The sequence below is a fragment of the Lampris incognitus genome, chromosome 1 (genome assembly GCF_029633865.1).
Source record: "Lampris incognitus isolate fLamInc1 chromosome 1, fLamInc1.hap2, whole genome shotgun sequence".
Taxonomy (NCBI): Eukaryota; Metazoa; Chordata; class Actinopteri; order Lampriformes; family Lampridae; genus Lampris; species Lampris incognitus.
This window is the reverse complement of record NC_079211.1, coordinates 18,821,384-18,848,689: the sequence shown is the minus strand read 5'-3', so window position 1 is coordinate 18,848,689 and position 27,306 is coordinate 18,821,384. Positions and strand designations below refer to the sequence as shown.

Below are 27,306 nucleotides of genomic sequence, written 5' to 3'. Positions count from 1 at the left end.
AATGCTTAAGGAAATACACTGTCAGAGATGCATATACACAGAAACTCAAATGATTATTGTGGTGTGGTTTGAAGTCATAAGATGGCATAGAAGTTGGCAAAAAAAAGCCTGCTTGATTGACCTTTTTGATAGATTCATCAGTTGCTGTTTTTTTTTATCTCCACTCTCATAAAAGATGCACCAAGGATCAGTTCCAATATCATACACGGTTACCACGGTGACGACCCACGGATTTCCAATCCACACCGGGCAGCCCCTTCCAGGGTGCAACACTCAGCAGCTCCCAGCATGCTCGGTAATGTTCAGCGGACAGCTCTCTCTGCTCTGCTGCCTTCCTCCTCCTGTGAGTTTGAAAAGGAAGAGCTTGAATGTCAGTGGCATCCATGTAGCTCACCATACCACTCCAGCCAACCAATTTGTCACCGCTCATGACTAACCAATAAGGCTGCTGCAGCTGCTGTTTATCATTTTCAAATTCCTACATGTTTTTAGCATAAGATATATTCAGGTCCATAAAATAAATTGTTGTAATAATCTGAGTTTCTTTTCTAATTAAAAAAAAAGTCAAAATGTTTATGTTGCTTAATCATTTCTGATGACTGTTATTGAAACAGTAGTGCGGCATTTGGTGACATTTTCTGTGGACATAACATGCTATAGTTTTGTATAATGCATCGCTTTGTTTTACATATGCTTAACACATGCTTTTATGTTATCAATGAATATTGAAAGCCAGATAAATATTTTTATAGGGTTGGTGCAGGTTTTTACAGTGTTAGTCCTGAAACTTTGAAGTACTTTGACTACTTTCCTTATGTTTTCATAGATTCATATCTTTAATAAAATAATAAAATGGGTTAATAAAATATATTTTCCTTCCCTTGCTTTCTCTTTCACTCTAGCTCATCCAAGCATGTACCATGCAGCATATGCCAGTGTCTTACCAAGCCTTTCCGCCCCTGATCTCCAGCGAGCATTTTATATTGCACCCAACCCCCTCGGTGCCCCCCCACCAGCCACCGCACCTTACTCATCTGAGCCAGTTTGTCCCTTTACAGCCTCAGCACACACGCATGGTGAGTAGTCCACACTACACACAGTGGCATTAGTAGCAATGTAATTCCAATAAACAAAGTGGAATGTATTTTTGTAATACCCTTTTCTTTTATGTGCCTTCCCCCTCAGCCTCTGCAGAGGGTAGAGAATGATGTGGACCTTAGAGGGGATCAGCACCCATTAGGGACATTCTCATACCCTCCCTCTCATCACCCACCAGCGATGCCTCCCTCTCTCCCCTTGCAGTATCTTCCTCAAGAGCCTCTGCATCAGGAGTTGCCCTTTGGAGTGGTAAAGTGACTACTAAGATCATTTTTAACCAAAACTGACCGAAAACACATGGTCTGATCCAGCTGCTGTCTTCCTCACATTCATAAACCTCCATTTATTCATACTTGCGAGTTTCACAGTGTAAAGACAGCATAATGACAGTGTCCCACTGTTGACCACCGAACAACTCCACTTGAAACAGATGGAAGTGCCTTGCTCACATTACTGTTTCAGGAGTAAGAGTGTATATTCACGTTACCTGCCCAGATTTTCACAACAAGCCCTTGCAATGCTTTCCAAAAGCACCAGCTTCAGGCTAGGTAGATCACTACTAATGGTTTCCAGTCAGCCATAGTAGAACCGAACTGCAGTGTCATTCCATTTTTGGCAATTCGATCCCAAACTCACATGTACACCTATTGCATTCAGCTTGTATTGAACATCTTTTCAAATCAAGTCAAGTCAGTTTTTATTTGTGTAGCCCATTATCACAAATTACAAATTTGCCTCAGTGGGCTATATAGCAACACAACAACCTGTCCTTAGACCTTTGCATTGGATAAGGAACAAAAAAACTCAAAATATGAAGAAACCTGAGGGAGAGCAACAGAGGAGGAATCTCTCTCCCAAGATGGACAGACGTGCAATGGATGTATGTACACTATTTACAGAATACAACATCGAAAGAGGATAACAGAATGATAATGGAATTATAAAATATATGAAGAATATGATGCCAAGCAGTGTCCAGATGCCACCAGAACAACCCAGGACCCAAGCCATGTGACCACCATCACCATGTTGACAAAAAAAAAACCAAAAAACATATTAGTCACATGTCTGAGTGAGAGACGGATATAACATTGAAACAGGATTACAAAAGTATATGGATTTATAAGATACATAAAAAGATAATGTGATGAGGGGGATGCCAAGCAGTGTCCAGGTCGCGACCACCATCACCATGAAGACCTGGGAGGACAGACTGCACGTGCACACAAGGGAGACTTGCATCACACCATTCACACACACAGAAGAAGAGAAAGGAGAAGACATAATTCAGAGAGAGAGAGAAAATACATGTGAGAGAAGTGAACAGTTTGCAATAGTCAGTAATCTTTGCGCTATAATCTCGTTGGTAGATCAGTGCTTGGTAAATTCATTGAGACAGAAACCGAGCTGCCATGCAGTACAGGTTGTGAAGCACTCAATTTAAAGGCAACAAAATGTAGGCTAAGGCAAAAAGATGAGTTTTAAGTTTAGATTTAAATGACTCAACAGACTGTCTGACGGTAGCAGGCAGGTTATTTCACAAGAACAGGGCCCGATAGGAAAAGGCCCTGCCACCAGCTGATTTATTTTTAACTTTGGGTACACACAGGAGCCCTGTATTTTGCGAGCAAAAATAGGCAGTCTTGGTGATTTCTTCAGTGTGCTTATCAAAGGAAAGGCTGGGATTAAATGTAACACCAAGATTTTTGGCTGCCTCATTTTTTGAAATCACAGAGTTGTCGACTGTTATTGTTACTTGATCAAACTGGTGTCTGTGTCTATTAGGGCCGTGGACCAGCATCTCAGTTTTATCTGAATTTAAAAGCAGAAAATTTAGTGACATCCAATTTTTCACAGCAGCCAAGCAGGCCTCTAAATTAGTCATTTGAGTATGATCATCAGCCCTTATAGGCACATACTGCTGAGTATCATCAGCATCGCAATGGGAATTTATCCCATGACTGCATGTAATTTGGCCAAGAGGTGAAATATAAAGAGAGAAAAGTAAAGGGCCAAGAACTGAGCCCTGAGGTATGCCATATTTAACATCAGAGGATTTTGATTTACTATTTTTATAGCAGACACAATGTGTTCTTTTATGATTTAAGCCAAGAGAGAGCTAAGCCAGAGACACCAAAATTACAATTTATTCTGTGTAATAGTATACAGTGATCAATGGTGTCAAAGGCTGCACTGGGGTCCAGTAGTAGAAACATAGAAGTGGAATCAGAGTCCATAGCTAGTAGAAGATCGTTCATCCCTCTGGTCAGAGCAGTTTCAGTGGCGTGACAGGCCCTGAAAGCCAATTAAAAAAGGTTAATTTCCATAGTTTTCTTCTATATGGTTCAAAAGTTGTTGATACACAACTCTCTCTAGTAGTTTAGAAAAGAATGGAAGATAAGAGACTGGTCAATAGTTATTAAGGGACCCTGGATTGAGGTGTGTTTTTTTAAGTAGCGGTTTAACCACAGCTGTCCTAAAACTGCCGGGAACCGTGCCAGTAGTCAGTGATAAATTAACAGTGTCTAGCATTGTAGGTCCCAGGAAAGGCCAGAGGTCTTTAAAACATTTTGCCGGTAAAGGGTCAAGGAGGCAAGCAGTTGGTTTAGAAGCTGACATGAGCTTAGTCAAAGTGTCGAGAGATAGTCTCAAAAGCTGTAATAACAGGGACTATCAGTGACTCGTTGTATGGATATGAATTTGGTAAGACAGGATCTACAGGAGTAGCTGCAGTTGAAGAACTAATTTTGTTTATGATCTCATCAACCTTATTGCAGAAAAAGTCTAGAAACTCATAGGCCGTGAATGGTGAGCAGCTGATAGACGGCTGCTTTTTAGTAAGTTTCAGTACAGTGTCAAAGAGAAATCTGGTGTTATGTTTATTGATATTGATTAAGCAAGAGAGATCCACTGCTTCTGCAATAGATAAAGCATGCTTGTATTTCAATAAACACTCAAGCCAAGATGGGCAAAAAACTTCAAGTTTTGATTTTTACCATTTATGTTCCACTCTCCTGCTGTCCTGCTTAAGAGCACGTCTCGTCGTTAAACCAAGGTGTAGGCCTCTTTAGTCACCTAGCTCTGGTAGTGAGAGGTGCAACTGAATTGAGGAGACTAGAGAGGGCGACATTTAAGTCACTAGGGAAATTTTAAACAGAGTCAGTCTACAGTGAAAGGAGCTAAGACTTCAGGCAGCTGCTGGTCAAATGCGGCTACAATGGATGGACCAATGTGGCAAGTGGTAATTACATCTATGTCAACATTAACAGGACAGGCAATAATGCTTCAAATTTGATGAGAAAATGATCTGACACAGCAGATGTGGTTGGCAAGACATTCAGATCAGAAACAGCTATACCTTTAGATAAAACTAAATCAAGGGTGTTACCGCTCTTGAACAAACTGAGTGAACCCAAAGTATCAACAAGCGCCAGAAAGGCTTTACTTAAAGGATCAGAAGCCTTATTCAGATGAATATTAAAAGCACAAAGAACTTGAATCGCATCAGAATGAGTAACAAGACTTGAAATAAATTATCCAAATTCTTCAAGAAATAGTGAATAAGAGCCAGGAGGTCGATAGAATATCACAATCTGGATTGAGCTGAGTCTTGGTGGCTGAGGGAGATGGACCCAGAACAAGAGCCTCAAAAGATTGGAATTTAGATTCAAGTCTAGAAATCAGATTGAAAATAGACTTATATATTAAGGCAACACCCCCACCTTGTCTATTTGCCCAAGCTACATGGGCATAAGTATAGGCAGGTGGGGAAGCTTCATTTAAGAGAAAGAAAACATTTGGTTTCAGCCATGTTTCAGCCAATCATATCAAAACTATGTTCAAGAGTCAGATCATTTATTAATAAGGTTTTGATAGACAGTGATCTGATATTTATGAAACCAAATTTAAGCATCGTGTTGACGTGATCAGTAGTAGGCAGAACTTAAGAGCTACCAATAGATGAAATATTAATTGGAATTAGACACCTTGTATTATTAGTTGACAATTTTGATGACCTACGCTTTGGATGATATGTGGTCACACTTTTGATAACATTAAATGTTTGGTTCTGTAGATTATTAGTTACTTCGTTGTACATTTCACCACCATCAGTGGTAGGAATGATTATTAGATTCATTTGAGTCACACATTTAGGCAAGGAGAGCTTGGGAGGAATAGAACAGGGTAGGGAGATGGTCTCAATGTTATGATCAAGCTGTCAATCCGATAATCTATACTGTGAGAAATTCCCTGACTAAACATATTAACTAAACTAGTTGACTCCACATTCGCACTAGTTTTAAACCTGGCAGCCTCTCTAATCACCTGCGACCTGCTGAATGATAAGTCCCTAGTGTCAAACTAAACATAGACAACTATCAATATTGCTAGAAAAAAAGAGCGGTCCCGTCCCCAGTAGGGTGAATGCCATCCGCTTTCATCAGGTAAGGGCAGCCCCAGAAAGAAGGCCAGTTATCAACAAAGCCGAATCCCTGCTCATTACAGTAACGATCTTGTACATGTTTTTATCACAACATAATGATTTTAAACTAGCCACGTAGCCAGAATAGTAGCAGTCCAGGGGGTCCTGGCTGCTCTATACCCTTAATATTGAGCTATAAATTGTTAGAGGAAAAACGTTAATTTAAAGCACTGTTGTTTCACTTGTATCGGGGGGGGGGGTCTGTTTCTTATAGCTTCTTTAACGTCTGTCTGATTCTCCTCAGCCATATCCCCACATGCTACCCCGGCGAGTGAGTGGACAGAGATACCGGTTACAGCAACCTCTACCCCCTCCCCCACCACCTCCATCCTACTACCCAGGCTTCCTTCCTTATTTCCTGTGAGTACTTTTGAACTCATACTCTGTTTCTAGAAAACCAGGCTCGTCCCGTGTTATCTTCTCATGCTTGCTTCTTTTGAAAAATAAAAGTCGGTACTGCAGGAGGTGCTTAACATAGCTATGATGTATCTACCATTAGGTCGATGCTTCCTGTGCCTCCAACAGCAGTGGGCCCAGCCATCAGCTTGGACCTGGATGTGGATGATGTGGAGATGGAGAACTACGAGGTGAGCTTAGTACATTCCTCAATGACACTTGGAATGGTGTTTGAATAATGGTAATGATGTTAACTATGTTGCATAAAGTTAGACTCATGTACAGTGACATAATATTGGTTGTTTTAGAGTAGATGCTCAGGTGGAGTGATACAATAAATAGGGGGTGGATTTTCAGGTGATTGCTTTAAATTGAAATTAAATACACCTAAACCTCATTGTTAATGGGTTTCCCCATTTCAGGGTACCAAAAATATCTATACAGTTTCAGCATATTCAGTGGGGTAGTCATTTTTCACATGCTGTTTAAAAAAAAAAAAGCTTGTCAGTAAGGATTTGTAGTCTATAGATTGTAAATTGTGTAATTTTGATTGCAATTGATTGTAACGTTTCATCCTCTTGTATTTGGTAGAGCATAGAGATTCTTTTTTTCAAGCTCTGTGATTTTCTGGCTGAGCATGGCACAGCTGGTGTATTCAGTGGAGGGCGAAGAGAGGGGAGGCATTTTTCCCAAAGCCTGAAGAAGCGAAAGCACTATGGAGTCGGAGACTCCAGTGCGATCAAGTCTGTGCAACAATCGATGATCCAATGAAATCCAGATAAAAGTACAGGCAGACCATAAAATTAATTAAAAGTTTTTAAAGTTGTTAGAAGTTGTTAAAAGTTAAAAGTAACATGATGTTGAGGCTAAAAACTAGATAAAAATGTCAATTTATGACTGACCTCCTAGCAGTAAAACAGTGTCGACACAACGCCGATGCGTGCACAGAGGCAACCAGCAAGAGTCAAAGGGAAGGTTTACAAGATGGTTGTGAGACCAGCTATGTTATATGGTTTGGAGACAGTGGCACTGACGAAAAGACATGAGGCGGAGCTGGAGGTGGCAGAGTTGAAGATGCTAAGATTTTCATTGGGAGTGATGAAGAAGGATGGGATTAGGAACGAGTATATTGGAGGGACAGCTCAGGTTGGACAGTTTGGAGACAAAGCAAGAGAGGCAAGTTTGAGATGGCTTGGACGTGTGGAGGAGACATGCTAGGTATATTTTTGTGGCGCAGTGGTTAGCGCTGTTGCCTCACAGCAAGAAGGTCCTGGGTTCAAACCCTGGGGTTGTCCAACCTTGGGGGTCATTCCAGGTTGTCCTCTGTGGGGAGTTTGCATGTTCTCTCCGTGTCTGCGGTGGGTTTTGTCCGGGTGCTGCAGTTTCCCCCACCATCAAAAAGACATACATGTTAGGGTTAATACTCCTATCTGCCCCTGACTGAGGCATGGCAAGATGAACTGGAGATGGTCCCCTGCTCCTCGCTACACAGCTAGGATGGGTTAAATGCGGAGGAAGAAGGATGCTGAATATGGAGCTGCCAGGGTAGAGTAAAAGAGGAAGGCCAAAGAGGAGGTTTATGGATGTGGTGAGGGAGGACATGCAGGTGGTTGGTGTGAGAAAGGAAAATGCAGAGGACAGGATCAGATGGAAAGGATGATCTGCTGTGGCAACCCCTAACGGGCGCAGCCGGAAGTAGTAGTAATAGTAGTAGTAGTTAGATTTGAAATACCATCAGATTTTCTATGGTGTGGTTCCATTTCCAGATTATTTTTTTTTATTTAATTTTATTGCACCATTGATATTTTGGCAGTAAATATGCTTGGCTCAAAATTACTGAGTCTGTACAGGAACCAAAAGCTCAACTCTGTTGTTTTTCACCCTGAAGGCATTACTAAATCTGGCAGAGAGGCTGGGTGAAGCAAAACCACGTGGACTCACCAAGGCAGATATAGAGCAGCTTCCGTCCTACAGGTTCAACTCAGAGAATCATCTATCCGAACAAACGCTGTGAGACTTTCTCAAATCCCATTTAAAATGAGTTCATAATGAATTGGATTCATTCACACTGCAGCATCCTTAAACTCTTTCCTCTCCTCCTCAGGTGTGTTGTGTGCTTTAGCGACTTTGAGTGTAGGCAGCTACTTCGGGTTTTACCTTGTAACCATGAATTCCATGCCAAGTGCGTAGACAAGTGGTTAAAGGTAAGCTGATGCCAACATGTACTCTTCAAAACTTGAAAATCATTCTTAGTACTTTGCAATAATACTGCAACATCAAATGTCCTTTATACTTGAACCTGGTTGCACCTCCAGACCAATCGCACTTGTCCCATCTGCCGAGCCGATGCATCCGATGTACACCGTGAGGTGGAGTGAGAATTGGCTCTGAGTGCCTGACTGGAAAGCTGCGCACGCCAGAGTCTGTCCCGAAGCCGGGGACACCTGCCACCAAACTTACGTCCTCCAGTAAATATAGCTTACTGACCCACCACTCCTGCCCCACCTCAATAATAAGCAGTCCAGGAATGTTTCTGGAGCCTGTCGTACCTCTGCTGTGCTTCATTGTCTGAGTCTCTTGAAACCCACTGCCTATTGCAGCCTATAGCCAGAGTTCTGGGATTGCCAGCAACGTCTTTCTCTGCCCCCTTGTTGCAGATTCCAAAGATTTTCCCTACAACACATTGTTTTGCTGCTTTTGTTTACAAGGTCTCATTTTTATCAAGTTGTTTTGATCGTGGTGTTCATGAATTGCGGGAGTCCTGCATTGGGAAAGGATAGAAGCGAGTTTGTGGGCCTGGCGGATGATAGACACCTTGTGCAATTAGCAGAAAAATAATAGGATTACGTCAACAGGAGTGTCTGTGTTTGGAGGCAACACCTGACCATCATAGATGCATGTTTGTGTAGGTGTTGGGCAAAGTGACTTGTTAATAATGTATGTTTCGCAATAATGTATTGATTATTTCAATAGTTTTACCCCTTATTCATTTTAGATTTGCCAATGCTATTGTGAAAGTGTGACTTGCTGTGGTTAAAAGTACCAGTTCTGTTAAGCCTGAGGTTATGGACTGCATATGATGGGACACACACCTGTGGGGTATCTTACTCTGATAATCCACTCCAGGACATAAAGCTGTACAAAGGTGGTCATGGATTAATGGATGGAAGGAGGCAGAAAAGAAGTGGAGACTTCTTATTGCAAGGCACTTGGCCAAGAAAAATAGTGGCGGAGACAGAGGACTGCTTCTTTCTGAGACCATCTGGTATAACTCCACAAGTGCTACATCCATCCTCCATGTCAGTATTGTCCTTGTGGCAAGTGTGTGCGCGTGTATGCATATTTTGTGCGTATGTGTGTCCTGTTCACAGAGCCGATGCATTGTGTAACCACTGGATACAGGGCAGCATGCTAGGATTTGCATGGACTGTTGATTCAGACTAGCAATATTTTAATCAAGCATTGCCACCAAATTTATAAAATTCAAGAAAAAAAAAAGACAAAGGGGCACACTAAAAGAACTGCTTGTTTATTCAGAAAGCGTCGGGAGGGAAGGCTAGCATGTGGTTCCATTTTTACAGTGGTTGAGGGTGGTAATCCTCTTTCGACCGCTACGCTGATGCTGGAGAGTTTGGAGGCCTGTGCAGAAAGCAATATGTGCAATGAGTGGTGAGTTTTAAATGAACATTTTCTTCCCCTTTTTGGAAGACTGGGCTTTTATTTCTTTGTTTGTGAGCCAAATATCCAATATACAAATATAGCCTACTGTTAAAGATTTCAGATCTGCCTTCTTATGACCTTGACAAGCACAAACCTATTACTAATCTTTAAAAAAAAAAAATCCTTTGTCATTTCCACTTGTTTTAAAATGTCGTTTTTGAAAGGTGTTTATTTATTGGTTTTATCCTTTAGAGAAAATACATTGAAGGAAATAAGTCGGCACTAACAATGTGTATAGTTATATGTTGAATTCTGGAGACTTGCTCACGTCATTGTCTTCAGCCATGGTAATGGTGTTGTAAAAGATAAATCATATGTATAGCTTCAGTGTGAATGCGTAACGGTAAGGGTCTTGTTTTGAAGACAGAAGAATGTGGAAAACCTGTGTAGACGGCACTGGTGACACTCCACCTAATGCCAGTTGTGTGAATACAGCGATCAGGAAAGGGTTAAAATTAGTGCTGCACGATTTGGTGAAAAAGTCATATTGCAATTGTGGACAATATTGCAATTTGTGATTGCGATATAATAAACAAATTTATACATATACAAAGAATACAGATTTGTCGTGTTGCCGTGACATGTAGCGACTTTCATTTTTACACAGTACCTCCTCTTTCTGCTCAACGTCGCGGAGCTTGAATCCAAAATATCGCCATAGAACAGAGGTCGCGTTTTTGTTTTTTGTTTTTTTGCCACCAGTTCATCAGCGTTAACCTGCTCGTTGTCATTGGTAACCATTTTTTCCTTTTTTCTGGTCTGCACGCAGCACACCGGATAGTCATGTGACCGTAGACTGCACACGCTTCACTGCCTAAACAGAGACTGATTGGTCAGCTCTTAATTACGGGCGTAGATATGCAGACTGCACACAGACAGACGTTCACACACGCACATTTTATTATTTAATTAAATCGCAGCCTTTTGCGGTTATATAATTGCACAGGCTGACATCGCGACTGCGATTAGGTTAATCGTGCAGCACTAGTTTAAATAACACGGATGGAGATGGGAGTGTTCAATAGTGTAGATACACTGTTAGACTTCTAGTTCCTTGTTTGTGTTCAAACTAACAAAACAAATAGGATATATTTGGGGAAGGGGAAAAAAAAACAAAAAAAAAAAACAAAAGAACTTTTGTTCTGGATTCATTCTCGTCTATAACTGCCCCGGTAAGCACTAATAGGCAGTTAAATCCCTTAGGATTGCTTTCTCGTTTAAAGGGATCTTGACATGTTTGTTTTTTCTTCTTAGCGAATGTGAGTCTTTGACGTGTGTGCCACCTTCAAGAGAAAAAAAAAAGCCATTTAAATGAGTTAAACCCACAGCTTTGAGAATTAACCTATGTGTACATATCTATTCGCTGGCATAATATTGTAAGTTTAAAAAATAATCACTCAGGGCCGCTCAATATATAAGAATAAAGGAAAACAGTCCATTTCAAATGGAAGGGATGCCATGAGAGGGGTATATTTGAATAATTGCTGGTTGTTTTCCTCAGACCATAAATAAATTAAGGTAACAAATTCTAATACTTTCTTAAGAGTAGTAGATATTACATCATTTAAGACAGGCATGCAAGAAAAAAATAAAAAATGTTATATTCACAGTGAAAAAAGGCAATGTATACACTGCAACTCATTACAAATGTACTATTCAAACAGTTTACCTTATGTTCTTGTACTCAAACCACATGTTCAGAGACAGCGATTGTGATCCCATTTCGACATGTGCCACGGTGCACACTATCCTACCTAAATCCCATCCAAAAGGACTTCAAAGGTGTTTGCATGACAACAAAAAAAACAAAACAAAACAACAAAAAAAAACACAACTTACAATTCAAACAAGTGTGATAAGTGGAGAATATCTAGAAATCTGGTGGGGACCTATTTAACGGTGCACAATATGCATGCTTGTCAACCAGATCCCAACTGATTTTTAGCTCTAGTTGGCTTTGAGTTCTGGGGGTTTGGATCCTAACGCTCAGCTGATAACTGCCATGCATTGTACTGCACACATTTGTAATAGAACTGAATGACTACAAGATTTTATTGCGCAACCTTCATTTTATAGGAGAAAAAAAAACACTGAAAAAAATGGTCTTGAGCCCATGAGTTGAGAACTCTTGAATACATTGTGTTAATGTTATTTGCCCTAATGACTGAAAAGTACATGCTCTGAAACTACTGTAGTTTATAAAAAGCCATAGTGAAAAGGTGCTAGATGTTCTGCTTTAGGTATGATAACTGTCACTTACGTGAATGCAATAGTTTGTCATGGATCCCATGTATTCTTACAGCATGTTACACTGATACCCCCTTAACATTGTCAGTTAAAATCAATATAGTTTTGAGAATTTAAAAAAGAAAAGTCATTTATTTCAATGTAGTACTGTACCTGCCTACCAGGCTCTTGCTCTTAATGTATCAATATATTAAAATGTATTGTTCACATCTAGTTACCTTTACTCACTTAAATTTTAGCACTATTATTTTGGGAGTAAGTGTGGAATTGACAATATCCAACTACCCTTTTGAATAAAATGGGAAAAAAAGCCTCCCTATAAGGCATAGGTAATCACAAGAATTCTGAGAAGACAACTGAAAATAGAGTCTTGTAGTCTTTCTGTCAAAAGAATTACTGAATAATCTCACAGCTTGTGTGGTGCAACATGTGTTCCAATAAGCAGCTAAAATTTATTTAGGATTTGTGATTTTTGATTGCTCCGTATATGCCATTTATTGTTTACCAATGATATATATATATTTTTTATTTTTTTTGCTATAGTGGGGTAGTGGTTTACTGTTTTTACTCCCCCCTGGCCTCAAGGGGTCCTTGCCTGAACACCAGACCACCCACCCGCCAGCAGAGCCAGGGGCATGTGTTCTGTGTTAGGCAGATATTTTGCTTTGGTACTTGCACATTTACAGTTACCTCATTTTTGCCATGTTTGTATTTGGGGAAAAAAACAACTAATATATATTATATATAGGAAATGGTTCTTATTGTTATAATTTTTCATTCCATTGGAATCATATTGTTTGTAGCATTTAACATATTACTAGTTATAGTGTATTATATATACATCTGTATACTGTTTGAAATTTTTAAGATTTGTACTTTTTTTAAATGAAAGTTGCTAGTTCTGCTTTACCAAGTAGTGCAATCATATTTTTTTTTAATTATTGTGGCTGATTTGAGAGGGTTGTTCACTAATAAATGTATGATGTATACCAATATAACACTTGCTTTGGCGTTTCATTTGACATATTAAACGGCCAAAACCCGTAAAATAAAAGTTTTGATACTGGTAAACCCAATTCTTTCGACCATTTTATTCCCCCTGCCCTTCAAATTACCAACCTTTTTAAAAGGTTAGTGAGAAACTCCAAAAACCTCTTTTGAAACTACACAATTTGCCTGAAGAATTCCTCCACAGCTGGGACGCAATCAAATCAAGCATAGCATTTATTTGTGGTATCAAGTTTGAAAGAGGTGTCGCTTAGCTGAAGCGACAGCTTCCTACTTGCTTGTGTGCAAGCACTTTGTATTCTCAGAGCCAACATTTTTAAAATGTTTAATTTATAGTTGGAAAATTACATCTTTACATGACCAGCCCATTCAGATGTTAGACAGGCAAAGTAGGCATCTATGAATAATCACAGGCACACTATGGGCAGACTCGTACTATACTATAGATAAAACCACATGTAAAAGCTGTGGCCTCTTTTCAATAACGCATTTTTTTCAACTGTTCTGAACCCAAGGCAGTCCAATTCTTACATAGCAACCAACCCGCATTTGGTCATTTTATGACAATTTACATGAGTCAACGCAAACACATTAAAAAAAAAAAGACATGTTAAGTACTGTGAATTTCTGGTTTGTTCTTAAATAACCTATATACAGTGCATGGCTCATTTTGAACAGGGTTCCCACAATTCTTTTAAATGTCCAAATCCATCAACCTGCTCCCTGAAGTATCACACTTGCTCTCTGCAACGGCACATCGTCAATCGGTACCAACAGACTTCATTTACACCAGTTCTATTCCCAGGTTACTGTGAAGAAAGCATGTGTGAAAACTGAAGGCCAAAAGGGTGTTGAATTGGGACAAATAGATCAAACATCAGCTTGTCTGACTTTATAAAGAAAACACAAAAAAGGTAACCAAAGCATTCATACTAAGAGTCCATACATATCATCCAATGAAGTATCCAATATGTATTAGTTATGATTACCATGTAACCAGTCTCCTTCAAATTGCCCAGCCATGGAGTAAAGAAAAACTAATTTTTAAGGTACTGTTTCAGCACATTTTAGCATTGTATTTTATCATTTGATTAAAAGAGTCATGGGTAAGGAAGGACCACTGGCATTATGAAAAATAAACACGAAGGTACAGATAATGGGATACAGGATGTCCTTCCCCTTGACAAATACAAAGATCAATAAAGGACATGAAGGAATAATGTTTATTTCAATAAAATTCAAGACTTTCCAGGCTTTTGGGAACCCTTTAAACAAAACCAAATATGTACTGGACGCGGGGTGGTTTATCTTGATTTTCAGATTAGGTCACCAATCCATTGTGCATAATGGCCATTTAACAGAAATAAAATGGGTCGACTAAGGGATGGAAAAAAAATTCGTCTTCCATGTAGGAGAGGTATGCTATTCTGTTAATCGTCCGTGAGGTCCTGAACAAAAAGCACCTCGGAGCGGCTGAGTCCTGCCTCTTTCAGCGTGGGTGGGTTGGGCTGCTCCTCAGTTGGAAGGCAGGGCAAGATACGGCGAGGGAAGTTTGTAACTATCTGAAATTTCTCTGGGGTTTCTTTCAACGAGAAGAGGAAGTCATATATTACCTGAGGGGGGGGGGAAGATCTGTAAGTTTCCACGTTGATAAATTAATGTAACATTTGCCCTAAATGATTATGGGATAACAGTTAAGTGCTTCTGCACATTTTATAAGGTTAATTATGCTCCACAGCGTCTCAAATTACTGTTTGAAAATGTCACACAGAACCAACAATCACGTCAAAACCTCTACTACTTAGTTGAGTTCAATTCTAGTTAGACTAAGCTTAATTCAGTGTGTATGCTTCATTCCAATGACTTATGCTCTCACCGTCAATGACTGCCCAAAAAGGAATCGCCTTTCTACTCGTGTGTCATTGGGCAGCTTAAACACGATTTTGACACTTTCTGGATCATCTGCAGGAGGCTCTGGAGGAAGACATTCTGACTTTCTCTCTTTCTCCTCCTCGAGAGTCTGAAGTGATTTAACATTAAAAAAAAAATCATAAAATAAATCAAACTCGTTGAAATCAGAGAAGAGATCATCAAATATGTTCATAGAAGTATATACAGTACCAACTAAACCAATGATGGAGTTAAAATCTTCCGATGTCCAGACTGGTAAATGTAACAGGAGAAGAAAAAAAAATCTCACCCTTAGTCGCCTTTCCTCAGCAAGAGCACTCTGGCGAACCTTCTCCTCTTCTTGCCTCTTCTGCTCCTGCTCTTCCCTTTTCTTTCGATCCTTCTCTTGGTCAGCTCGGAGAGAGGCAAGATAGGCCTCATCCTGCTGCTGCCTCAGCACTTGGGTCTGGTTCCTCTCCTCCCTGTAGCAAAACCAACAAATAAACGCAGATATGCTAGTCATCTTTGCCCAGAACCAATGATAGCTGTGCTATTTTGGTTTTAGGGTTCTAAGCTTTTATTTTTTTTAGATGTGTAAGGAAAGACAAGATGTTATACTGCTCAGGAGGGTTGTTAGAATTCCAATGATGCTAATACTGTGACAGATACTATGTCTTCAGTCGGCAGAATTTGCTCGAGATGGGTTATAACACAACTGCACCCCCACAAAGACACACGGAGCGAGCTGGAAGCTGTGGTGATGAGGGCTCACATAGCTCTGTCTCCACCAGAAGACTTTTAATAGATGTCCGTTTTTAGTCTTTTAATGTGTTTTAAATTGTAGCGTTTTTAATAATCTTTTTTTTTTGTAAATTTATTTTTGATTTTTCCCTTTTTCTTCCAATTTAGTGGCCAATCGCTCCCTATTCTAATTCAAACACCCACCCTCGTACTGCATGCGTTCACCAACTGCATCTCTCCGGCCGGCAGTCTCGGAGGAGTCGCCTCGCCACTTTTGTGACAAAGCGAATCCAGGCCAAACCACTGCTTTTTCCGACACACACAGAGACGCATTCATGTGACGAATACAAGCCCGACTCCGCCCCCTCCCGAAGACAGTGTTGCCAATTATTTCTGCTTCATTGAATACAGCCATAGTCGGATCTGACAAGACCGGGGTGCGAACCCCGGTCCCCAGTGGGCAACTGCATCGACACAAAGCTGATGCTTAGACCGCCTTCTTTTCAATCAACGGGCAGTTGTACCCTCATTTACCATTTGTGACCAGCTATGGTTCAGGTGTGTGACAAACTCTCATATGATAACAAGTTTTAAAATTTACCTTAAACACTTTAAAATATGACCAATAAAAAAAAGCCAATAGATGTTAACTATTCACCAGCAGTATAGATACTTTGGATGTTTTGGGGGGTTTTTTCCCCCTTTTTCTCCTCAATTGCACCCGGCCAATTAGCCCACTCTTCCGAGCTGTCACGCTCGCTGCTCCACCCCCCAACCCCCACCAGTCCGGGGAGGGCAGACTACCACATGCTTCCTCTGATACATATGGAGTCGCCAGCCGCTTCTTTTCACCTGACAGTGAGGAGTTTTGACATGGGCACGTAGCACGTGGGAGGATCACGCTATTCCCCCCAGTTCCACCTCCCCCGTGAACAGGCGCCCCAACCGACCAGAGGCGGTGTTAGTGCAGCGACCAGGACACATACCCACATCAAGTTTCCCACCTGCAGACACGGCCAATTGTGTCTGTAGGGACACCCGACCAAGTTGGAGATAACACGTGGATTCGAACCAGCAATCCCTGTGTTGGTAGGCAACGGAATTGGGGAACTGGGGGGGAATAGCGTGATCCTCTCACGTGCTATGTCCCCCTAGTGAAACTCCTCACTGTCAGGTGAAAAGAAGTGGCTGGCAACTCCACATGTATTGGAGGAGACATGTGGTAGTCTGCAGCCCTCCCTGGATTGGCAGAGGGGGTGGAGCAACGACCGGGACAGCTCAGAAGAGTGGGGTAATTGGCCAAGTATAATCGGGAAGAAATGGGGGAAAATCCAAAAAAAAAAAAAAGGTGAGGTTCTTGACCTCACTTTTAAACCTAAAATTTTAACCAAGGTTAGGTCCTTGAGTGCTCTGAAAGGTGCCCACAAATAAAATGTATTATCATTATCATTATTATTATCATTATAATTAATAATAAGTCACACCAGCATCAAATATCCAATAAGCCTTCCTTCACTAAGTTATCTGACCTTATTTGTTTTAACCATACATTTTTAACCCTACGACTTATCTTCATTTGGTTTGGCTCATTATCATTTACATATTACATGACCGGAGGCAAAGAGATACCAAATAGCAGTCCCACTTTCTTCAACACACAAAAAGAAACGGATCGTAAATGTTTTTCAGCTGCTTTACGATATTTATATATTTAAAAAAAAACAGCATATAGTTGAAGTATGATAAATCATTTTTTGTGGTGATGAGACGTCAATGTGTTGTCTATAATTTGTATATAAAACAAAAAGGACTTTCTGTGGGAATCAGCAAGTGTACGTGCCCAACAATAGAATAAAGGCTGAAACTTTTGTTTCAATTTTGGGACGCATCGCACCAGGCTCGACTAATGTGACAGAAGCACTGAAAATGACGTGCCAGAAATGTGTGGCGTTTAATGGCACTTCAGTTTCTGGCGTGGTTCAGCTGTATGGGGCGACTACAAAGGATGGATAAAATTAATAAAGTCTAACGTTAAGGTTGAAAATTGACTGAATGGCAAAGTCACACACCATAGGGCTACAAGTCAGCGGGTTGAGGCTAAAATTATGTAGTTTAAGCCCACACCTCTCCCCCTGTGAAAATGACCTCAAAAGTCATTTTCCCCCTGTGAAAATGATCTCACAAGTCTTAAGTCAAGCTATTCCTCTTGTTTTGATGGGTCCCCCTACCGTTCAAGACGCTCTGACATCAGATATGTTTGGTTAGCCTCCATGATGAAGTTGAGCTGGTTGATGAAGTCCTCCGGCTGAATAAGTCCCTCCAGCCTGCCCACCACTGTCATCTTACGGTCCTTAAGCATGATCATGGCAAGGAAGGGGTAAGTGTTCTCCCGCAACGCCTGGGATACTGAAACAGATCAGCACAGGGACTGCTTTTAAAATGTTTTCACATAGTCCTCCTCTAACTCAATGAATAAAAGAATGGATTGACAAGTATGAGCTTGACCAGACCTAACCATTTTTTTCTCTCGAATTGATAATGGGTTAACAGTTAAGATAATTTATTGATATACAGAACTAGGGATAAATATTTTCCGAATTTCATCGATACTATCACAACTAATTGACACTGCTTATTAGTTTGGTACTTTATTGATACTCTAAGACAGGAGGCGTAGCCCGAGGTGGCAGAGTTGAAGATGCTAAGATTTTCATTGGGAGTGACGAAGGACAGGATTAGGAACGAGTATATTAGAGAGACAGCTCAGGTTGGACTGTTTGGAGACAAAGCAAGAGAGACAAGATTGAGATGGCTTGGACGTGTGGAGGAGAGATGCTGGATATATTGGGAGAAGGATGCTGAATATGGAGCTGCCAAGGAAGAGGAAAAGAAGAAGGCCAAAGAGGAGGTTTAAGGATGTGGTGAGAGAGGACATGCAGGTGGTTGGTGTGACAGAGGAAGATGCACAAGACAGGAAGAGATGGAAATGGATGATCTGCTGTGGTGACCCCTCATGGGAACAGCTGAAACTAGTAGTAGACTTTATTGATACTCCTGTAAGGTTTTGGTTTTTGGTTTGTTTTACAATATTCTGTAAGGAAAAAACCATTTACCAAGCATAGAATAGACATTAGTTTATTACTCTCTAGCTGCTAGTGTAATGGGGCTTTGGGCTTGGCTGAGACCAGTCAGTGGTAGACAAGAGGAGGGCAGGTTGGATGATGATGGCTGCAGCCTCAATGTCAACAAAAAGTTGGCAAATTTTTCAAATGTCTTTGTAGCTCAACATTAATTTAGCAGTTGACTTTCATTTATAAGCCAATTCATAATAATTCATCATTATCCTAGCAGATTTCGTTTCTGCAGTGCTGTTATGATATAACTGCAGTGGACGAGAAAGATGAGACCACAAGGGATGGACTACAAGCATAGCAGTTGAAAACGGTACATTTTTGCAGATTTATCTTGTGTTTGGCCTACAGATGTTTGAATAAATTCCTCCTATGCTTCCCTTACTTTTAAAAGGTCATTCTGCACTTGTGGCAATGAGCACTGTCGTTGTCGTTGATTCGGGTAAAGCTTAACCACACTTCAGATTGTTTAGTTCTCCCTACCTTAATGATACAAACACCTATCCAGTTTCTGTAAGTGCAGAGCGCTACCCCTTAGTCAAAGAGAATAGCCAAGAAGAGAGACAGTGAGAGAAAGGTAAAGAGCTGCAGCATTATGACTGCAATATTTCCACAAATTCCTTGAAAACCATATTTATCGCGACAAAAATATCACTCCCTAATTTTTCCAGAACAGATAGCAGAACAGATTACGCCGGACCTTGTCAATGCTCCAGATTTTACTAATTTAAAACTGTGTGGAAGAAATTTCCTGCAGCAAAACAAATTCGACAAGTTGGTACTTGTAGAGTGAACATTTCAATTCACTTTAATCTTGCAAATTCGGGCAAGAGAGACCAGGGGCGTACAGTAATTCTGAATGACTGGCTCCACGAATGCAAAGGAGCAATTCTTTTCATACAGTGAATAAATAGCAAATTACATAGGATGTTATTTAAATTCAGAGTTGTCTCAATTTCATTCACAACAGTATGATAGATTTACTGGCTCCATCAGCAATGTGAAAATGTAAATGAATTTATATCAAATACCATCTGGTTTGGCCTGAGACATAGACCGATGTTCTTTGTATAAACGAGAGTAGATAACATATAGAAGGGTGATTGTCTCACAAGATGAGAGAGAAAGAATCCTCCAGAGAGTAGTGACAGATAATGCAATAAGGCTCAAATTAAGTAAGCACTACTCAGAACTTGGTGCATTCCTGACTGAAAGAAAGGCCTTGATTATAATGAAGGTGAAATAGTATACTTCCCCCACTGGTTCCTGTTTAGAACGGGTTTTGGCAGGGGAAGCCTTAAACAGTACACCAAGAGATTATTAATATTTTTACTGACCAAAGAATCTGTGCCGCAAACATATGTGTGGAATTAATCGACACAAATTGACTCTACCATTACAGTCATAATGTGTTTCAATTATAACAGTCACACAACAAAAGATTATTGTAAAGTAAAATGCAATACCTCTGTAACCCTCTGGTTTGCTGGTGGAGCATGCCCAAAAGAGCATCTGCGTGTTGAGGAAGGCTACAACCTCTTCTGTACACAATGTGGAACTAGACAGTGAGAAATCAGTAGAACAGACTACTTAAGAGTGCAGTGTTGACCTACGCATGTAGTTTCATAAGTCAAAAGTACTGATTTTATGGTGAATGTGAGCTCGACTGCCTTAACCATGTAAAAGACTTCATAGTCACTTGATAAACAATATAAAACCCAACTACAATTTAACATCATACAGCAAGAAATATACCAAGTTTACGTGCCATGTAATGTAAGTAATGATAAACAGCGATGTTCAAGGCTTTAAGACATATAGGAACAAGCAATATACCGGCAGAAATCGTCAGTGTCTTGGTGATCCTCTCCATGAAGGTATACTAATAAGTAGCGTAGCTCACGTTTGGCATCATTGAGTGCCTGTATTTTGCAAAGTAAACAAAATTAGTGCAACACAACACAGTTTCACTTTGCTCAAGGACTGACGTCATATCTGACTTTGAAGTAGTAGCTAGGTGTTACAGAATATAGGGCATTTTGTCTCCATGTTGGCAAACTCACCTGGCTGTATGTTCCCTGGTAAAACACTGGGTGTGACCGGCCATATTTCTCCTCAAAGCTGTGAATAAATGATACAACGTCCCCAACTGGGTCCGTCACACGACCACGAGGATCGGGCCTAATGAACCGCAGAGCAAACCTTGAGGGATGAAACATAATGCAATAAATAAGTCTTGTCAAACCAGAGATTCTAAATGCATGATTGGAAATCCTAGACTTACCTGAATATATCAAGAAGTGTGTAGTATGTCAATCTGAAAGGTAGCATTATTAAGTAGTAGCTCCATCCTAGTAATCCCTAATGGGAAAAAAAACCAACAAAAAAACCAGAAGCAACATGGTCAGCCAACACAGCACAAGGTTTAGGGTGGAGGGGCAGGGAAGTAAAATTAAGTTAAGGGCTTTGCTAGATTTTATACGGATAAACAGAAATGTAAAATGAAATTGTGACAAGAAACAACGTTTTCCTGTGAAGATAGCCATCTTAGCAACACACTGAGATCGAAGAACCCTTGCTTTGTTATACATCCCTATTATTTGTCAATAAGTCTTTAGGTGTTGATGATAAGCAGAATAAGTCAAGCGGTATCCCTGTTTATGTGGCTGCATGACAAGATTTTATAGCTTTGTAGAATAATAAATAACTTTATTTGAAACCCATTTTTAAAAGCAGTTCATCAGTTTATAAGTTGTAAACACTGAATATAATTTTCTTTTTATTTCAACAGGAGTCCAGTACACCATTTTTTTATTGGGGAGAACATTTTTATTCCCCTCTATAATAACAGTGCATATGCCTCCTTAAGAGGTACAGACATTAATGTGTACCTACCCTGGGCTGCGGCCTTGAAACAATGTAACTATAAACTCTGTGGTCTGCTGTGTTGACCTGTAAGGGTCTGGATGGCGGAGGGTTAAAGACACTGGGCACTCCCTCCTGTTCATTGAGTCGGTCTTGTACCGCAGCCTGAAACACAAAGGATTGTCATAAACACATTAGACCTTGCATGTATATTTCAATAAACTTGAAAACCCCAAGGCCATGGAAAGGTATGCATTTCTCATATTTGTGAGGGCCATATGACACAGAGACCCATATTAAATTTATTAGAGCTTAAGAGAACTCATACCACACTTTCTTAGAGATTTGAATAGGTCAGCCATGTCTGATCTCACCTCTATATTCCAATTATGCTGTTCTAATGTACGACGACATTGGTCCATGGACTCCAATCCAGTCAAGTCCTGTTGGGCATAAGAAGTAAACCAAACTGTAGACCTTGCTGATCAAAAATGCATTGTGTTTGAATTTGGACAGTGCTATTGGGTGGCTAACTAGGCACCAGATGATGCTGTGTCCTGTTCTCAATGAGATAAACTAGTTAGCGGCGATATCAACCCAGCTCAGTCAACATATAACACACAAGACAGTAACATGTTTTGCTAATTAGCCGTAAACTATCAAGCTAGCTAACCTTGTACCCAACGTGAGTATGCGAAATTCAAATGGGTCGACAGGTTAGTTCTTAGTTAATGCTAAGACAGATTTCAACAGCTAACCAGATAAAAGTCTAATTGAAGTAATCACTTGACTAACTGATGACTATGGGGGCAAACAAATGAAAACATCAAAGTGAAATTGTAGCGGATTCTCTTTTAACAAATAACCTGGAAGACGTTGTCAATTTCATCTCATAGCTGGCTATAGTACAGCAGTTCTGTACTGCTGTCAAACTCAACTGACAGTTCATTTCCAAAGCTAACTTTAACACGCGTGTATTTCGTAAGATGCAAGATTAAAATCGTCCTCATATGCGACTGACAAAGTTAGATATTTGTGTATCTTTGAATATATTTTTGCTAAACTGTCGCAAACCGTGGACTTTAACGTCCGCTAACACGTTAGCCGGCTTAGCTAATGTTAGCCAGCTCCGTTAGCAGACTGCTAGTCCAAGTTGACGGGTAAGCTAGCCGTGGGGGACTCGAGGTATCGAAGTTGACTACAAAAAAGCGCTTCTGTAAACGCGACATGCAAATTGAGTAAACACATACGGAGTCTATAATGACCCGTTATCACAGAAGCAGCAAATGGACATATCTCATGGCTGGAAATTAAACTGTCTACCTGAAACTGGAGGAGTTTTTCGGTCTGTGCCTGAGATAATTCTTGCTCTTCTGGCGCCGCCATCTTACCTCACCAATCACCTACCAAGGCGTGCCTACGTCAACTTTCTTCCCTTGTGTGTGTAAAGCCCCTGTGTTCCAGCTACTGCCACCTGTCGTCTGGGCTGTGGCTGAAAATCGCCGATCACAGTCCCCCAGGGAAATTCATACCTGCATCCGTGGTTTGGTTCGTAGAGCGCCTATCGTTAAGGCAGCATGTCCATTTGAGCAAGGCACTGTGCTGCCAAATGTAAAGAGGTGCCATTCCATTAACTGCGATGTGATGCGGCCGTTTCAATATTAAGCACATTGTGTCCTCGGGGTAAAAATGCTAAATAGGAATCAAATCAATCAAATCTTACTTTATTCGGACACATACGTCCATATTAAAAAGAAACAAAAACAAAACACAACAACAAAAATACAACACAGGACAACAATTCAAAAATACAGCTAAAAAGCAGTTCACAAGTCCACAATAATTAAAACCTATAGACATTTGTTCCAGTGTTTCCAGAAACAAGAGGAGTACCTTGTTTCACTTCGGGTAGGCTCAGTTAAAACCATTATAAGTACATGCTTTGAATCAATTAATCGATACATAAATTTGTACATAAAATTCCTCAACACAGCATGAAAAGTGGGAACATTACTAATCACAAACATATGACTTGCTTAGGGTTGCCAACTCCTTGAAATGGAAATAAGGAACGGGACGCGATATTATGAACCCTACATAGCCCTCGCCAAAATCCCGTACCGTGTCCCAAATCTCGCGAACGGACGCCGGATTTCCGCTGCGTTGCTAAGGAAACAATCAACTATCAACTCGGTGCGAAGCAAAGCTAACGTTAGCTACCTTCAATTTTGTAATTTTGTATTTTTCGCAATTTTGGACAGCTGGCTGCTTTTGTAATTTTGGACTGCTGGCTGTCAACAACAGAACGGAGGTAAGTAACGTTAGTTGTCTGAAAATGAACATATATCTAATAAATAGACTTTCTCACATTTAAGAAAGCTGATCAGTAAGTTGTTACCTGTGTATAAATGTAAAAGTCATATTACTACAATATAGGAGCTCGTTTTGTTTGTAGTCATGATAAGGGGTGAAGTATCCTATGCTCAAACGTGGAGCAAGCAAAGATTGAGTTAAAAACGTTAATGTTGATTGTGGATAACTTAGACAGGTTAAATTGTGGGTGTACAGCGTTTCCTTGATGAGCGCTAACCCCATAACAACATATTTTCGCGTTGCTACGGTGGCGCACACGTGACAAAGCCAGAAACGGGATTTTGGCGAGGCCTATGTAGGGTTCATAATATCGCGAACGGGACAGGGACAGGGTTTGGATGGAAGGGGCGGCGCGGACATAACAAATATAATGTGTCTTACACCACACACACACACACACACACACACACACACACACACACACACACACACACACATATATATATATATATATATATATATATATATATATATATATATATATATATATATATATATACACTATATTGTAACGTGCACGGATAAGAAGACACGCTGGCCATTGGCTGGCAGGTCTGACCCTTTAGTCTAGCGGTTAGCGATGTCTCCTGCGGTGCGGGCGAGACGGGTTCGCTTCCCGGCCGCGGCAGTTCCTGTGGTTGCGTTGTCCCCCGAATTCGCTATATTGGTGTCAGAAGTGGGATGTAACCCAGCCACTGAGGATGCACAAGCCAGTGCATCCTTAGTGCCGGTCCCAAGCCCGGACAAATGGGGAGGGTTGCGTCAGGAAGGGCATCCGGCGTAAAATCTTTGCCAAATCAAATATGCGGATCATAAATAAGACTAACATACCGGATCGGTCGAGGCCCGGGTTACCAACGACCGCCACTGGTACTGTTAACCAGCAGGGTGTCGGTGGAAACTATGCTACTGTTGGGCGAAGGAGAAGGACAGGGGGAAAGCATGTCCAGAGCCAGCTAGAGAGGAGGAAGGGTAGACATGTGGAGGTGAGAGTTGGAACTTTGAATGTTGGCACTATGACTGGTAAAGGGAGAGAGCTGGCTGACATGATGGAAAGAAGAAAGGTAGGCATACTGTGTGTGCAAGAGACCAGGTGGAAGGGGAGTAAGGCCAGGAGTATCGGAGGTGGGTTCAAACTCTTTTACCATGGTGTGAATGGGAGGAGAAATGGGGTAGGGGTAATTCTGAAGGAAGAGTATGTCAAGAGCGTGCTGGAGGTGAAGAGAGTGTCAGACAGAGTGATGAGTATGAAGCTGGAAATTGAAGGTTTATTGCTGAATGTTATCAGCGCATATGCCCCACAAGTTGGGTGTGAGATGGATGAAAAAGAAGAATTCTGGAGTGAGTTGGATGACATGGTGGAGAGGGTACCCAAGGAGGAGAGAGTGGTGATTGGAGCGGACTTCAATGGACATGTTGGTGAAGGGAACAGAGGTGATGAGGAGGTGATGGGAAGGTATGGAGTCAAGAAGAGAAATGTGGAAGGACAGATGGTGGTGGATTTTGCGAAAAGGATGGCAATGGCTGTGGTGAATACATATTTCAAGAAGAGGGAGGAACACAGGGTGACGTACAAGAGTGGAGGAAAGTGCACACAGGTGGACTATATCTTATGTAGAAGGCGCCATCTAAAAGGGATTGGAGACTGCAAGGTGGTGACAGGGGAGAACGTAGCTAGGCAGCATCGGATGGTGGTCTGTAGGATGACTTTGGAGACCAAGAAGAGGAAGCGAGTGAAGACACAGCCGAAGATCAAATGGTGGAAGTTGAAGAAGGAAGACTGTTGTGTGGAGTTCAGGCAGGAGTTAAGACAGGCACTGGGTGGTAGTGAAGAGTTGCCAGATGGCTGGACAACCACTGCAGAAATAGTGAGGGAGACAGCTAGGAAGGTACTTGGTGTGTCATCAGGACAGAGGAAGGAAGACAAGGAGACTTGGTGGTGGAATGAGGAAGTACAGCAAATTATACAGAGGAAAAGGTTGGCAAAGAAGAAGTGGGATAGTAAGAGAGATGAAGAAAGTAGACAGGAGTACAAGGAGATGCAGCGTAAAGCAAAGAGAGAGGTGGCAAAGGCAAAGGAAAATGCGTATGGTGAGTTGTATGACAGATTAGACACTAAGGAAGGAGAAAAGGACTTGTACCGATTGGCTAGACAGAGGGACCAAGCTGCAAAGGATGTGCAGCAAGTTAGGGCAATCAAGGATAGAGATGGAAATGTGCTGACAAGCGAGGAGAGTGTGCTAAGAAGGTGGAAGGAATACTTTGAGGGGCTGATGAATGAAGAAAATGAGAGAGAGAGAAGGTTGGATGATGTAGGGATAGTGAATCAGGAAGTTCAGCGGATTAGCAAGGAGGAAGTGAGGGCAGCTATGAAGACGATGAAGAGTGGAAAGGCAGTTGGTCCTGATGACATACCTGTGGAGGCATGGAGATGTTTAGGAGAGATGGCAGTGGAGTTTTTAACTAGATTGTTGAACACAATCCTGGAAAGTGAGAGGATGCCTGAGGAGTGGAGAAGAAGCATACTGGTACCAATTTTCAAGAACAAGGGCGATGTGCGGAACTGTAACAACTACAGAGGTATAAAGTTGATCAGCCACAGCATGAAGATTTGGGAAAGAGTAATAGAAGCTAGGTTAAGAGGAGAGGTGATGATCAGCGAGCAGCAGTATGGGTTCATGCCACGAAAGAGCACCACAGATGCGATGTTTGCTTTGAGAATGTTGATGGAGAAGTATAGAGAAGGCCAGAAAGAGTTGCATTGTGTCTTTGTAGATTTAGAGAAAGCTTATGACAGAGTGCCGAGAGAGGAGGTGTGGTATTGTATGAGGAAGTCAGGAGTTGCAGGGAAGTATGTAGGTGTGGTGCAGGATACATATGAGGGCAGTGTGACAATGGTGAGGTGTGCGGTTGGAATGACAGATGGGTTCAAGGTGGAGGTGGGATTACATCAAGGATCGGCTCTGAGCCCTTTCTTGTTTGCAATGGTGGTGGACAGGTTGACGGACAAGATCAGGCAGGAGTCTCCATGGACGATGATGTTCGCGGATGACATTGTGATCTGTAGTGAGAGTAGGGTGCAGGTTGAGGAGAGCCTGGAGAGGTGGAGGTATGCACTGGAGAGAAGAGGAATGAAATTCAGTAGGAGCAAGACGGAATACCTATGCGTGAATGAGAGAGGACAGTGGAATGGTCAGGATGCAAGGAGTGGAGGTGACAAAGGCATTTGATTTTAAATACTTGGGGTCAACTGTCCAAAGTAACGGGGAGTGCAGTAGAGAGGTGAAAAAGAGAGTGCAGGCAGGTTGGAGTGGGTGGAGAAGTGTGTCAGGAGTGATTTGCGACAGAAGGGTA

At 41.3% G+C, this 27,306-nt stretch overlaps 2 protein-coding genes across 2 annotated transcripts in view; one reads left to right on the top strand and one right to left on the bottom strand.

Annotated features, from left to right (window-relative positions):
* rnf44 (ring finger protein 44) overlaps positions 1-8,558 on the top strand; it is a 34,384-nt gene extending 25,826 nt beyond the window's left edge. The window contains exons 4-11 of the mRNA XM_056290199.1: positions 176-295; positions 903-1,076; positions 1,186-1,347; positions 5,826-5,941; positions 6,081-6,168; positions 7,866-7,987; positions 8,082-8,181; positions 8,293-8,558. Of these exons, the coding sequence (XP_056146174.1) occupies positions 176-295; positions 903-1,076; positions 1,186-1,347; positions 5,826-5,941; positions 6,081-6,168; positions 7,866-7,987; positions 8,082-8,181; positions 8,293-8,355 (945 nt within the window). The 3' untranslated portion in view covers positions 8,356-8,558. The remainder of the gene's footprint in view (positions 1-175; positions 296-902; positions 1,077-1,185; positions 1,348-5,825; positions 5,942-6,080; positions 6,169-7,865; positions 7,988-8,081; positions 8,182-8,292) is intronic.
* A 4,470-nt stretch (positions 8,559-13,028) lies between these two features.
* Positions 13,029-22,997, bottom strand: faf2 (Fas associated factor family member 2). Its single transcript, XM_056284249.1, has 11 exons — positions 22,903-22,997; positions 21,954-22,022; positions 21,610-21,744; positions 20,999-21,075; positions 20,778-20,916; positions 20,551-20,636; positions 20,181-20,272; positions 17,812-17,989; positions 15,153-15,324; positions 14,829-14,972; positions 13,029-14,565 (listed from the first exon to the last, which is right to left on the bottom strand). The coding sequence occupies exons 1-11, from the start codon at positions 22,963-22,965 to the stop codon at positions 14,383-14,385; spliced, it is 1,338 nt and encodes a 445-aa protein (XP_056140224.1). The 5' UTR covers positions 22,966-22,997; the 3' UTR covers positions 13,029-14,382.
* Between the last annotated feature and the right edge of the window lie 4,309 nt (positions 22,998-27,306).

Bases quoted from the DNA above. Each gene is read 5' to 3' on its own strand.
- faf2 (XM_056284249.1), bottom strand. From the start codon at position 22,965: ATGGCGGCGCCAGAAGAGCAAGAATTATCTCAGGCACAGACCGAAAAA. The intron at 21,076-21,609 runs GTAGGTACACAT...TTTTCCCATTAG, and splicing joins TTTCAAGGCCGCAGCCCAGG to GGATTACTAGGATGGAGCTA. The intron at 15,325-17,811 runs GTAGGGGGACCC...GTTTTGCTACAG, and splicing joins ATGTCAGAGCGTCTTGAACG to GGAGGAGAGGAACCAGACCC.